We start from the raw sequence: 14618 nt of genomic DNA, 5'->3' as shown, positions 1-14618 counted from the left end.
GGTTTACAGAATAAATATAACTTATTCTGTAAAATAAATTAAAAAAATCAAACAATTCATTATTTAATACTCTTAGATACAAATGTTTTCAAGAACTGGCAGCCTACGACCCAAATTCCATCCCTCAAATTTCCTTGGAATTCAAGGGGAACTCGATGACTTCAAAATAAATCCTCATCAAGATTTTCTCCAGTCCCTCTACAGCTCTTTGGTAACAGAGGCAGTTAACTGCAACCCTCACACGTTACAGCATGAAACATTTCCACTAATTAAACTTAGCCGAGTTCTAATGGGATCAGCTTTGGTATGTTTTAGATCATCTGCAGTTATCATATTAATGGAGAAATTATTCACTATTTCCTTCCTTCACGAACACTTGAAGACATTTGACAAACAGAGCATCTTTTTATTAATGCTTTTTCTTCTGCTATTGTTTGTTCCTTAATCTGGTTGTTCTCACAGCACATTTCTAAGATGCTTTCCAAAGCAAGATGCAGTTTCAGATCTGTAGAGATTAACCTACTGTACATCTGATAAAACTAGAAAGCAGCGCACCAGGCCAACACTCAGTTTAACTGTAAGTATCATTTATTTCTTCATGTAATCTTTGAAAATTTACTCCACAATGTAACACTGATATTATTTTAAGCTGTGCTACATACCATATGTTACTGTATTTATTTTGCTCTGCCGATAGCAGTTTGTCTTGAAAACTCGTTACTAACTCCGGTGCAATCCATCGCAGAGGAACAAGTTTCTTCTCATCTGTCTCAATATAATCTTCCTACATTATTGAAGGAAAAAAAAAATAAATGAAAAAAACATTGAATCTACTTCCAGAAATGGACAAACTTTTCCTTAGCCTGGTTTTATGTGATTGCTGTGTGTAAAATGAGAACTGAAATAAATCCCATTCTACCCAAGTAGCAGAGAAAATGCTATAGAAAAACAAGTATTCACTGCACAATAAAACTGAACGTCAACTTCTTGTTTAGGATTTGCTGCTCAAAACCTGTCAATGCATGCTTTTCATTTCTCACCTTCTCAGTATTTTTAAGTATTCAAAACATTTTCTTTAAATGTCATGGCATTTTCTTCTCTTAAAACGTCGAAGTGAATTTTTGCATAACACCTGTCATTACTATTTTAGGCCTATTGCATATATAACATATAAACACATACATTTCAACTTAACAAGCAGCTTCTATAAGCTCCACTTCTGGAAAGATCATCTATTCTGTTGCATGAGGTTTGCTACAGTTCCTTCCCAGCTATGCTACGAATATCCAATATTCAAAGAAAAATTTACTGTCAAATCACAACCTTAAAACTTTCTCATCATGACCTTAGACTTCCAAACCCTTAAGAAAATTGGTACATGACTAGATCAACTTACCTTGAACCTACTGAATCCTATACCATAATCTCCAACTTTGACATTTAAATCAGAAGTAAGAAAGCAATTTCGTAGGGCCAAGTCACTGCAAAAGCAAGCAAATAAATGGTGAGTCTTCAACACAAAGTAAGACCAACAGGTTAAAAAAAGTAATGCTTTTCAGGAGTCAGGCTACAACTTGAGTATCAGATGAGACAAACATCTTCCAAAAGTTATCCAGTGACACACAGGTGCACATTACAATAGCAAGCAGCAGGTCACACCCTGGCCCAGCAACCAGCCATGGTGGGGAGATTCACTTTAAAAATTGAGTTTGAGCCCAACTAAATGTGATAACAGTTACTTCTACGTACAAAGCCTAAAATGTTAGAAAGTGACTTCAAATCAATAGTAGCTTACTTTCTAACATTGGCATGATTAAACCACTGCAGACTGAGACTAAATTATCATTTTAAAAGCCTGATAGAACTCATGTTGGCCTTTACAAACCAAGTTCAAAATGCAGTCACCTATGGTGGTGAAAAACACTCCCAAACATCCAGACTATGCCGCAAAGTATTCATGCTCAACCATTGCATTCTACTTATTCTACAGTGCAGATGACTTCGGATGTGTCAGCCCCACTTCACCCACACTCGTCACTTCATGCCTGCCAGTGTCAATGTCAGAAGCAAAGGCTACCAACAACTCACTCCAGGTTCAAATACAGCTTACAACAGGATACTAAGCAACTAGTGGTATCTTACAGCTAAATTCCTCTAAGTAACGATCATACATTACGTTTGAACAAGAACTACGGTGTATGACAACGACTATCAGTAGTCATGCATTTTATAGAAGTTCCTTTGGTAGTCAAATCAAAGTTCCTCTGGTAAGGGAAACAAAAGGATCTTGAACACACACTTGCAGTTCTGTCATAACCCAGATCACAACCACTCACAGCCAGCAGTGCAGCTGCAATGACAAGAAGCTGCCTCAGTCTATTGTGCAAACTCAGAAATTTGTGCAAGTGTAACTAAAAGTGCACCAGAAGAACTGCACCACTGCTTCTGTGTGCGATAAAAGAAGCATTTCTGAAGTGCACAGTTTGGAAACCACAAACCAAAGTTAATTTCTTTAACTACTTTAAGTAGTTAAAGGAATAAGGAATTCTTTTTCCTTCCATAATCACTACATTTCACAGGACAGAAGCCCAAATGTAAGCTTGAAGAACACCCAAAGCTTTTCAGTTTATTCTACACTACTTAAATAAATATCTGAAAAGAAGAGAGAAATACATCTTCAGCTGCTTGAATTTGCTTTGAATTTGATACTTTTGCAGATCCACAGAATAATTTATCAACTTTAAGTGCATTTCAGTGAAAATATCCTGTTAGAATTTAATAACTACAAAGCCACACTGCTGCAGTACCAGAAACAGCCATCAATCTCAGTGCAGTACGCACAACTGGTACTACCTCCAAGTCATTTGCAATGGTTAATTAAACAGGTTTAACAATGCTCAGTTTTGCTGTTTTAGAGCGACAGTTTAAGAATGAAGTTTAGTAGTTTCCCCTGAACAGCACAGTGCACTGACAAGCTCTAGCACAAGTCCTAACTTGCTTACAGAGATGATGCAAGTTGCATTTCCACTACCAAGAACCAACTGACCCAACAACCACCACCAGGAAGTGATGCTGACACCAATGGTTCCACCAGGTAAGCCACATCCGGGGAGCAACTACTCCAATAACTGAGTCACTGCAAGTCTAGAGTGGATGTGTTCCAGTTCCTTCCTGTGTTTTTAATCATAAACAAAACTCTGGCATAACTCACAGCAGTTAGTTTCACCTCTTACAACTACCATCATGCTTCCATATTAACTGCACTATCTTTAACCACAAGTAAATAAATTCTGGGTTTCTCCCCCCAGTCACTGAAATGAAAATTCCCACTCATTATGGTCTATGCCAATTCTGACCAGCTCTGTTTCTGAAGATTGAGAGGCTGCACGAACAAGGATTTAGTGAGAGATACCCTGCTTCAGATTTTTTCATTTTATTTGTTTCTCCCTTACTGCATCAGAAAAGCAGCCACTTCCATGTTTAGTACCAAAGCTAATATGCTACTAAAAGTTCCACACTGCTATAAGCCATGAAAGTACATTTGTGCTTACTTTGCTAATTATATGCCCCTCACCCCCCCAAAACAAAGCTTAATTAACTTGTCTAAAAATGAATCCAACAACTGTGTCTTCTGCACTGGCTTAGCAGAAAGCTGCACTCTATGGGTTGCAGAGCCGAAAAGCAGGTGAGCAGATTACAGGCAGGTAAGACCCGTAAAACAACACCAATAGGCATCTTCGTAAGCATCACATCTCCATGACTTACAGTACATAAATTTGGACAAAGCACAGTCTTGAACATGTGTGTATTTCAATGAAAATATCCATACGAATTCTGAAGCATATCCTAATAAAAAAAACATACCTATGCACAAAATTATGCTTATGCATTACAGCAAGTCCAGCAGCAATCTCACATGCCATTCTCTGTAGCAGCATTATTTGTGAATCTCCTCTGACGTGGTCCTGCTCATTGCAGATATAAGTTTTCAGGTCACCCTGTAAAAGAAGTTGAAAATACTGCTCAGTGCTGTGTGTTGGGTCAGTCTCAAAAGCCTGTAATGAAAATCTAACTAACAACACCACTTGCTTTATCAGTCAACAAGGCAAGCACTGGATATAAACAGATCTGTGTTTAATAAAGGATCTCAGGTTCCCCATCACCATCAGGATGCTTTGAGAGGTATCCAAGGCAAGCTGTACATCCTTTTAAGGGTTTTTAAATCACATCATTTAGTAATTAACAGCTAGATCACACTGCCACAAAAAACCAACAACACATAACTGTCAAGCAATAATACTTTCCAGTTAAAATATGATGAGTTTCTGTTTCTAAACAGGATAAGTCAAAACTGCAAGTGCTCCCATTCAGCAAAGTTGAGTGGAATACTCATGGGGATGGGAGGGAGATGCAACAGTTTCAGCCATTGCTGGCTTATCAGGGCTCCAGGGATAAAAGAGCACAGTAATACAGCCTGTTCCCATCACTGAGGCACAAGAAGATGGCAGCACATTCCCTGAGCCTAGGCAGGGCTAAGCAACACCTACACAATTAACGAAGCTACAAAAGCACTTCATACTTTACTAAAAAAGAAAACAGCTTTGAAATATATTGAATGTAAAGTTGTCAAACATACTCGGGAAAAGCAAGACCAGAGTAAGTGACTCTAGGGAGGGTAAGAAGTTTCTTACACCGCTGTTACTGTTTTCACAGTTAAGCTTTTAACGCACCAATCATGTACTTTTATTATTCATTTGTAGTCTTCCTTTAAGTTTAACAAATGGCTTCAGAAGGCAGTTTTGTTTTGGAAGAAAATGAACTGTATGAAAACTGCATGACACATTGCATTAACTTATCTCATTGGTGTGACATACTGGGCTTTAACTGTACAAGTCACAAGTGCCCCAGCCTTGGAGGGTGACTGAGGGAAGGTCTTGAGGTCACACAGACAAAGCAGCAGTCTCTGCTTCGCCTAAAATGTGCTTCTCAGAAAATAAGAGCAAGAATCACTGTACTTATGTATATAAACATGTATAAGCACACATCTCCCTTCCTACCTCGCTTGAGCAGAGCTCAGAACTCCCAGAGGAGCAGTGTCCATAACAGATTCCCTATCCTGCTGCACAAAGAACACAACAGAGCACAGTGGAGCACAACGCACCCGATGCCAGCCCTAGGTGGCAGCACGCTGCTGAGGAAAGGCAAACTATCTGCTGGGATACTGCCCTCACTCATTAAAACAGCAACTGCCTGCTTACAGGTTGTCCCGGTTGGATTAAGTTCCCGGGATGCCTTTAGATGCACATCCCTTATTTAGTAAATAATTCATGCAGACACACATTCTTGTAGGAAATGCAACTTGCATTAAATCTAGCATCCCAAATCATATTGGTTGTTTTCCCCATCCCATTTATAGCAACATTTGAAGTGAAAATATAATATTTCTTCTTGGTGTTGGTTTAAGACAACACTTACTCCAGACTTGGGGGATGCTGATGAATACTTCCAAGTGCTGAACTGCCACCCAGATGGAGCAGCACAGGCTGGAAGGAGGGCTCCTGTGCCTCCTGGTCTGCAATACTGCTTTGAGCAGGAGGCTGAACTGGAGATCTCCTGAGGTTCCCTTCCAGCCTGAATCATCCTACAGCTCCCTGCCTACCAGCATACAGCAGTAAAACATCAACAGTATTCGTATTACAAAACAGCACCTTATTGGACAGAGGTTTTTAATACAGTAAACTTCAAAGACTATATGTCTTAGTAAACGCAGCTATGCAAAATTCCCTGCTTAGATACCTAAATATAAAAAGCTCAGCTAAACACACTTAAGGAAGGCTCCACTTGTTCTGCCACTGCTTCCTCCCTTTTCTCTTGGGAATCAATAAAGAACTAGATTTTACTTTTCCTTCCATCCCCTCTAAGTTCTAGCCAGGATCAGTTCAGCCTTCTTTGTAAAGAATGCCACAACATACTGAGACTTATTCCCACCACCGCCCCATCCACTAGAAGCTAGGGGCACTATTTATCTGCAGCACTCTTATGTAGTAGCATTCTGGGTTGTGCAAGTCCCAGTTTGGTCCACAAGGACACTCAAACAGCTGACGTGACTCTTTAAACCAGTAGGTACGGACAGTAAGAGTTTGAGAAGTGTAAAGAAGTTGCCAAATTCTGCCCACACAGCTCTCCCTACCAAGCTGGAAAGCTACCAGCTAAGCCACATAACACCAAGTAATTAAGAGAACAAAAACATTACTTCTGCCTCCCTGTTCCAACAGTACTTCATTGTACACGTACCTGTAATGACCGCTGTTAAAATACTTAAGAGTGGTGTATGGTATACATCCTTTATACCCTTAAAAAGTTGTTAAAGCATAAAGTTTAAAGAAGATGTAAAGTTTAAGAAATATTAAGCAGTTCTGAGAACAAGAAGTATTTGAACCCAACAGACACGATTTCTGATGCTGCCACAATCTATCAACCCCCTATTTTTCCTCTTCTTAAACAGATTTGTTGAACTCTGGGTACGTTTTCATTGCAAAGATTTCTTTATTCTTTGAAAACAATACTTTCAAGTGGCAGTAATCAGAAAGGCCAATCAGAAAGAAAACTACTGCATGCAGGCACCTCCCAGTAACAGCATCCCTGGAGCCAGCTACAGGGCAAATCCTGCATCCTGCTGACCTCATCTGCTCAGGGAATTGTAAAATGTTTCTCCAAGAACCACCTGATAGGCAAATCAGCCTCAGCATATACATGCTACTTCCACATTTGAATAACTTTCCCTTGCTCATAAATTATGTCCATTCATTAGAAGAGTTGCTGTGCTGACAGAATGCTGGCCATGCATGACCAAGTAATATATTAAAGTTAATAAGCCAGCTACCACTATTTTTAACCTGGCGCCATTCTACAGCCTTTAATAGTTGGCCATTAAGACATCACTAACACACTAAGTAAACTAATGCAGGATCTTTGAAGAACTCGTTACTACCTTTGATAATGGTCAATTAACAAATTTAAACAACTGTAATACATATGAAGAAAAATTAAGACTTAAACCTTTCAATCATGCATGCACAACTACCTGCTCTTGCTTCCTGCTCAGCTCTTAGAACAAGAGGGGCAGAGCAGCTTGGATTACAGCACAGAACATGCTACAAGCTGGCAAATATAGCTACTGTGTATACAACCAGGCTGTCCTGAGGAACAGAAATACCTGGAGTAGCTTATATGGCCAAGAAAACAAGTAATTGAGCTCAACTGACATTCAGCACTGCTACCATGGCAGTCAGCTCTGGTATCTGCACTGCAGTTTCCAGTGCCTCTGTTCATCACCTTGTGGTGCCAAGGAGCCTGGGAGCTGCTTAATCCAACAGGGCTACCTGAGCAGCACAGCCAACATCAAAAGGCCCCACAGAAGCTACAGATCCAAACAGGAAAAGCTGCAAAAAGGAGAGATCCTGTGATATCCAATGATTCTGAAGGAGCGTGAAGAAAACGCCCTACAAACAGTTCTGAACTACAGACCATCCACATTTCTCATTGCTCAGCATACAAATTTGCAAAGAAAAATCTGCATGGCTGGGAAAACCTCAAAGAGCTTGACATCTGAAGACAGTTTCCTATACAATCCAGCCAACATATTCACTACCTTTATACTAAACCATCTTCTCTTTCTTAATCGCATCAAGTACCACAGATCAAAACAAGTTTCTTCCTGTTTGTATATACATCAGTAACATAAGGCAAAGAGCATTACACTGCAACCAGAAAAACAGCACCACATTTGCCATCCTTACAATTGAAGAGCACACAGTCAGCAGACACTGGAGCCTTCAGCCATCCTCAATGGCGTCCCTTCCTACTGCCCTCCAACTGCACAGCTCCATACTGGCACATTTTGGAAGCACCTCCATACTCACTGCACTGCCCAATTTCAAGGAAAAAAAGGTACAGAAAAAACTCCCACCTCTATTAAAATCCCTTAATAAAACCCTGAAAAATCCAAGTAATTGCCATCCTAATCACAACAATAAAAGCAGCTTTGAGAGTACTAGCCTACTGAAAATAAATTACCATCATCAAACAACTGTCTACTAAGGAAAACTACCTATCCAAACCTTCTTTTAATTCCAAACTGTACTGTCTGCCTTCCCGCACATCCCTCCCTCCATCACTGCAGTGCTGCTCCCTCCCACAGAGGCACAAAGACCACAACAGAAGTCAGTGACATGGTGATAACTGAGTTAACGCTGCACTCACCTCCATCTCTGCACACAACTATTTGACACGAGCTCTATCTGGCCTGCCTGGTCCAGTGTATTTGTGCATACAGTGAATAAAGCAGTGATCTCTAGCAGATACTCAGCTCTGAACTCTTCAGGTGAGCCAAACTTTCAGTATGGAAGTCACATACAACATATAATACTCTAAAACACGAGCTTTGGTTCTCTTTGAATAGAAGCAAGACACCTATTCTCCATTTCACTGACATTATCTAGCTACACACAAATGTCTAGAGCTGCTGTTCTGGCTGTCAGGCTTACTGCCCCCAGTCAAAGTGAAAATCTATTTTATCTCCTTAAGCCAAATCCTTCCCAGATTACTCTGCAGGATCATGACAATTTTGGGCACTAATCATCAGGCAAACCAAGATTTTTTAAAATATATTCTTAAAGTAGGGCAATCTTCACAAGTTACTCCAAATTCAAAATCTGATTAAATCATGCTAATAATTAAAATAGCAGTTAAATCTGATTAAATATTTAGGGGTATCTACTAACAAACTTCATATTCTTCTTCAAAGGTCCTTTGAAAAGAAACCACAGCTTGAGTGCTGAGTTAAAAGCAGTACAAAGTATTCCATTCCTGCAGGCTGAAAAAACCACCACTATCTGCTTCCTCAGGCACACAGGTCTGAGCCTTCACCAAACATGGAACAACTCACCTTGATCAATCATTTACATTGTTTCTCCCATATAGGAAAAGAAAAAACAAGAATGATTTTTATCAGCACTTGTGCCTCATTAGTTCACCCAGCTAGTAAAATTCCATTATTTAAAGCCACAGATGGATGTTTTTTTCATGAAAACTCAAAGTTTATCACACTGATTTAAAATGCCTGAGACACCTGATGCAACCAGCACCCTATTGGTGTGTCTGAGTTTAAACAGAAATTGCAGTGGCAAAGCAGGTGAAGGAGGACCATGCTGAATTTTATCAATACAGCCTCTTCTCAAGGTCACAGTCATACACACAGGCACTTCTGAGGTCATTTCTGCCTTAACATTTTTCAACTTTGCTTTCAATATTTAGACCACAGACCTTAAAAGCAGCTACTGAGCCTATTTTCAGACAGCCACCTGCAGCTCTGAAAGGTTTGTCTGTTTTGTTTTTAATACTGTGCTGCGCTACAATAAAGCAATTCAAGTCTCTGCAGAGCAAGGCTCCATCACTATGTCCAAACTCTAATTTGGGAAGCTTCTGTGAATAGCAGGCACAGCCCTAAGTTCCTACACACACAGCATCCCCTTCATCACAAAGTTCATGCAAATTCCAGCACATGCCCAGCAATGCCGTGGCTGAGCAAGATGTTTGTGCAATTGCCTTTCCCATCTTCAGTGGCCTTTGCAGCAGTAAGAGCAGCACAGAAAGCAATGCGACCACCCCTCAGTGTGCTCTTAGCATTCCTTAGGTGTTCAGGAAGCAGAACGAGGTTCCATGTTGGGAAGGAAGTAAAAGAGGAAAAGGAAAGGACAAGAAAGTAAGAATGCAAGTTAAAAGAACACAGTAGCAGAAAGGATCATGAAGAGCATATGATGATACTGGAAGCTCCAACCACTGGAGTACACTCATTACAGATTCTGGAATCAAATCCAACACCCAATTTCAGCTTCATGGTACAAGTAAAATTTGGGCACTCTGGAGAGGGAAAAGGCAGGAAGAAGGAAATTCTTACAGTTTCTTCAAGTAATATTTGCTTAGAAGTCATATTTAAGGCAAATTAAGGTTTCACAGATGGCAAACAACATTTCGGATGTAAAGTTAGGATGTGACCGAGCACGTGCATGACACTGGACTGCAATAAAAAGTGCTGTGACCTCCCTTCACCTCCAAGCTCCCTGTTACATGACATAGATAGACTAAAAGACACTAATAAACCCACCAGCAAAGAAAAGAACCATCAGCTGGTTTCTTCCTGAGAACATTCCACAAGAACCTCCAATTTATAGGACGAATAAAAAGAAGCTTTATAAAAACCAACTTCTGCCATCTGCCCCTGAAGGAAAAAAGTGTTTTCTGAAATTCTGGTTATTCAAAAAAAATTCCGTAACAGAACAATAAGAATATTTTCATGACTGAAGGGCAATAAATACACAGCATAACATTTACACAACAGGAAAACAACAGCAGCCTTCTGTATGAGTGCACTTACCAAGTCACAGAACTCAAAGACTAGGAGATAAGGAATGGCTTCCACACATTGCCCAATACACTGGAGAACATTCGGATGCTGAAGAATGCTGGAGTGAAAACGCAGTTAAAGTCAGAAAGAATACAGTATACATTGTTTTCAGTATAACATAATACACTAAAACCTCAACTACAAGATTCAATACATAATTGGAGGCAGCATGAACAGAAGGTGCAAGTATCCAAAGAGATTCTCTGTACCTTTGTATCTACTCTGTACTGTGGCAGCATAGCATTGAAAGCAACTGAAATCTGCAGGATAGCAAAATACAAAACCGACACTGCCACAGTCATACCTATCTTCCCACCCCCATCATTCCCTCACACCAAAACTAAATGTTCATGCATGTAACTGGTTCATGAACTATGCTTAAGGAACTGACCTGTCTAAAAACTAAACCCTTTTGTTAGCCAGGGTGGTTCCCAGATAGATCAGTTTCTTCTTCTAGCTTTCATAAAAAGCACTTGTGCCAATGCAGCAGAAGGCATGAGATTTCTTCTTCTGACAGCTGCCAACAATTTAAGCCTAAATGCAAACTAACTAGGACAAGAGAAAGAACTGAGAGTAGAATGCTCTCCATGACCACTCACTTGTAGCACATTCAGGCAAGATAAGCCACATCTTAAGGTATGCCTGATACCCCTTTCTCTATTTACTCATTCATAGTACTCTTTAGAGGACTGTTCTTATTCTCAAAACATAAGAAATTACCTTCCCTCTAGTAAGCATCAAACTCTTCTCTAGTAGGTAAAGACTCAATTTCAGGAAGCAAATAGTACAGAAATCTTCCAGCCATAATGCATGAGAAAGAGAACACCAAGCAACACTACTTTGTTAGCATTTCCATTCAGGTTAATCATTTCTGAGCTGTGTTGATGCCACTCTAAGTGCTTTATTTCTGCACAAGCCCCACTGCAAGCTCTTGGAGCAGAATTAGTTTCAGCACTATGCCATATTTCATTTTTTTGAATACAGAAACATCCGAGCACAAGGATTAAAGCTCAGTTCCTAGAAGCTCAGTTCTTAGACACAGGGTTGGTTTGCAACACCAGGATTTTTCTGAACAGCTGCAGCAGAATATCTGACAAACTAAATCAAGTATGTTTTTCAGTCATGAACAAATAACTAGCAAGCATTTAAGCAAAGAGCACATTATCTAAGCAAACTCAAAACTTATTCATTTTGGATCAGTTGTATTTCACATCTTAGAGATAGAATTCAATTTATAAGAAAGGGCAGACAAATAACACTTTCAAAAAAACCCTCTACCTCATAAGCAGTAGTATGAAGGGCTTGTGGTAACCAAGTTACAGAATATTACTTACTAGTATGGTTCGCCACTTCTTAAAAACTGTTCCTGCTCCTTGAGACCTGCACTTGCCTTCAACTCCTTCACTATCACTCGTGCCACACTAGTGCCAGTATAGATTTCTCCAAGCAGAACCTGAAAAATTATAACCACCGTGCCTTTAATCAGAGGAAAAAAAAAAAAAAGAAAAAAAAAAAAAGGGTTTCTCTACAAAAAGAAACAAAAGCCATAAACACATCACAATAAAGATTTTCTGGCTTGTCAGTGCATGTAGATATCCATACTTTATAAATCTTGACAACTGATTACCCATCCATTTTCAGAAAACACCTCTTCTTGCAAGGAACATTTATTTACTTTAGACTTTTTCCTGGAAAGCACTGGTAGTAACAGAATGCATGAATTCCACGGAAGTGAAATCTTGAGATACCAAATGGCTTTGTAAGAAACTACATGTAAATTAAAGCATAATTAATCACAGCTAAAAAGTATGCGCAAGTAAACCTCAGTTTCTTATGCTATTACTTTGAAGGAAATGCACAAGTCTAGTTGGTTTGGACTATAACAATATTAGAAGACTTCTCACCTTTCCAAACCAGCCATTTCCAATTTCCTGGATGTAGTTTAGACTCTGACGTGCAACTTGAGACTTTGATCCATCTGTCATACACAACAGAAGAAACCTTAGACACACCTAACCACGCAGATTGCCAGCTATCAGTGAAGGAAACAATACAAGATCCTACACTATTTATTCCCAATGGTACGCACACATTCTGCCAAAGCAACAGAACAGACACAGGCGAGAGTGAAGGTAACATTGTGACAATAAGGCTGGGGTGAAACTTATCTTCTAAACCACTTGTACTACAGAACACCCACTGCCCAAAGACAACCCTCCTTACTATACATACACCTCTATGTTGTTTTTTTTTTTAACATGTTCAGTAAGGAGGTTGAATTGCAATCCCAGTGTCATATACTCTAGTTGGGCAAAGCAAAAAACCCACACAGAAAAGTTCCCTATGGAAACAGAATAAAAACTAAAATGCTCACTACTTCTACATTTTATCAGCTAAAGTTATGGTTATCATTTTAAGAGAATGGGATGGGTTGCTTTTTATTTCAGCCCAACTGCCCTACTTACAGCTACCACCTGGAAGGAGGACACTTTCTGACTAAAAATAATTTACATAAAGAACAGAGGCAGAGGACAAACAAGACAAAAAAATCCTGGCAGAAGATGGACAGCAACAATGGCAGACTCTATTATAGAAGAGATTCAGCAGTATTTCTCTCTCTGCTAATTAGCCAGAAATACTAATAAACAGACTTAAAGTTTCTTTTTCCTGTTTTTTTAAACAGAAATTGTCTTAAGGAATACACTCCCAAAATTCTTTCACGCAAGCAAAATAAAACGTCCTCTTACCAAAACCACATTTACAGCACAAAAAGCTGCCAGTGACACTAAGAAAGTGACACAGCCCAGATAGCAGCACTGCTGTCAAGTAAGAGATTTACTCTTGCTTCCATTTAAGGCTGGTGGATAAAATCCAATGACAACTCAGCCATGAAGAGAACTACTACATAGCAGAAGTTAGTAATATCCCAGAGCAATTTAAACCCCTGAAATGATACATAAAGGAAGGAGTCTCAGCAGATTTAAGTTGCACTCATTCTGTTCAGCCATCCTATAGAGCACCCACTCTAAGGTGAAACACCAGGAGACTTCATTCTGCACCCTACACCAATTTACTCAGTTTACATCTGTAACAGTTAAACCTGTATAACAGAAAGTCAAGCATAATCAGCTACACCAGGTCAGAGAATAAATTGCCTTCTTCTGTCTTCTCATTGTAAAACTTATTTTACCTGCATGAGATGGAAACTGGGATGGAGTTGGTAAAGCAATACTGGGAACTGAAAGAGTAAAAACTTCTGCTGGAGACTGAACGGACGGAGTATCTTCTGCTGGGGGCGTGAAATCTATTTCATCATCAAAGTTATCTTCAAATTCCTGAAATAAAAATCTCAGTAATGAAGCTAATATTTGCCTTAAAATTAGCTTTACATTTCTTCTGGCTTCCAATCTGAATCCACAAACCGGACTACAATCAAATAACCAGCTGCATGTTAAAACAAACTAATACAAAGGGCTTTGTTTTTAAGGGCAATAACCTGATAACATGAAAAGAAACCTAAACACCTGAAAAACTGTAAATCACCAATGTTGAAAGGAATTACACTACATCTGAATACACAGTGCCAAGGAGGCTCGTGTCGTTACTGAGTGATAAAGTTTTCTTTTTTCTGTCAATTTATTACTGACTTAAAGACAACACTTCATGTTTACATTTCTTTACCAAAAATAACCTCAGTTTTTCAGAGCCTCTCCCTATTTACTTTTTACATATATATGTAAATACATACACACATGCAAAAAGAAATATATATATATTTAATTACGAATATATATAAGATATATTTCTAGAAAAAGAGCCACCCTCTGATTTATGAACACCAATAACTGATGTTGTAGAAGAAAATGCTCTCTGCTAATAAATTCAATAAGTTTACAGGATACGCATCTTCAATATTACCTGAGAGGAATATCTTAAATCCTATCAGCAGACTAAAAGCAAATTAAAAGAAAACAAAAACAACCCCAGAAAGGGTTCTTTACGGTAAAACTGCCTCAAGACTACTCTCACTATTGGTCCTAACAGAAAGCAATGACTTTGACAAGCCCAAGATGCTGACTGCAGCACAGACCAAGTACTTACACAGTCACAGCATAACTCTCCAGTGTGCAGACAAACAGCTGCTGGATACTTT

The 14618-nt window shown here is 39.2% G+C and overlaps 1 protein-coding gene across 1 annotated transcript in view; it reads right to left on the bottom strand.

The window, feature by feature from the left end:
• The window catches only part of LMTK2 (lemur tyrosine kinase 2), a 40302-nt gene that overhangs the window by 15672 nt on the left and 10012 nt on the right, over positions 1-14618 (bottom strand). Inside the window, exons 3-9 of the mRNA XM_015876634.2 lie at positions 13656-13800; positions 12370-12443; positions 11800-11918; positions 10436-10523; positions 3865-3998; positions 1397-1481; positions 663-784 (exon numbers count right to left, since the gene is read on the bottom strand). Of these exons, the coding sequence (XP_015732120.1) occupies positions 663-784; positions 1397-1481; positions 3865-3998; positions 10436-10523; positions 11800-11918; positions 12370-12443; positions 13656-13800 (767 nt within the window). The remainder of the gene's footprint in view (positions 1-662; positions 785-1396; positions 1482-3864; positions 3999-10435; positions 10524-11799; positions 11919-12369; positions 12444-13655; positions 13801-14618) is intronic.

The sequence above is a fragment of the Coturnix japonica genome, chromosome 14 (assembly GCF_001577835.2).
Source record: "Coturnix japonica isolate 7356 chromosome 14, Coturnix japonica 2.1, whole genome shotgun sequence".
In the NCBI taxonomy this organism is placed as follows: Eukaryota; Metazoa; Chordata; class Aves; order Galliformes; family Phasianidae; genus Coturnix; species Coturnix japonica.
This window is presented reverse-complemented; position numbering and strand designations above follow the sequence as displayed.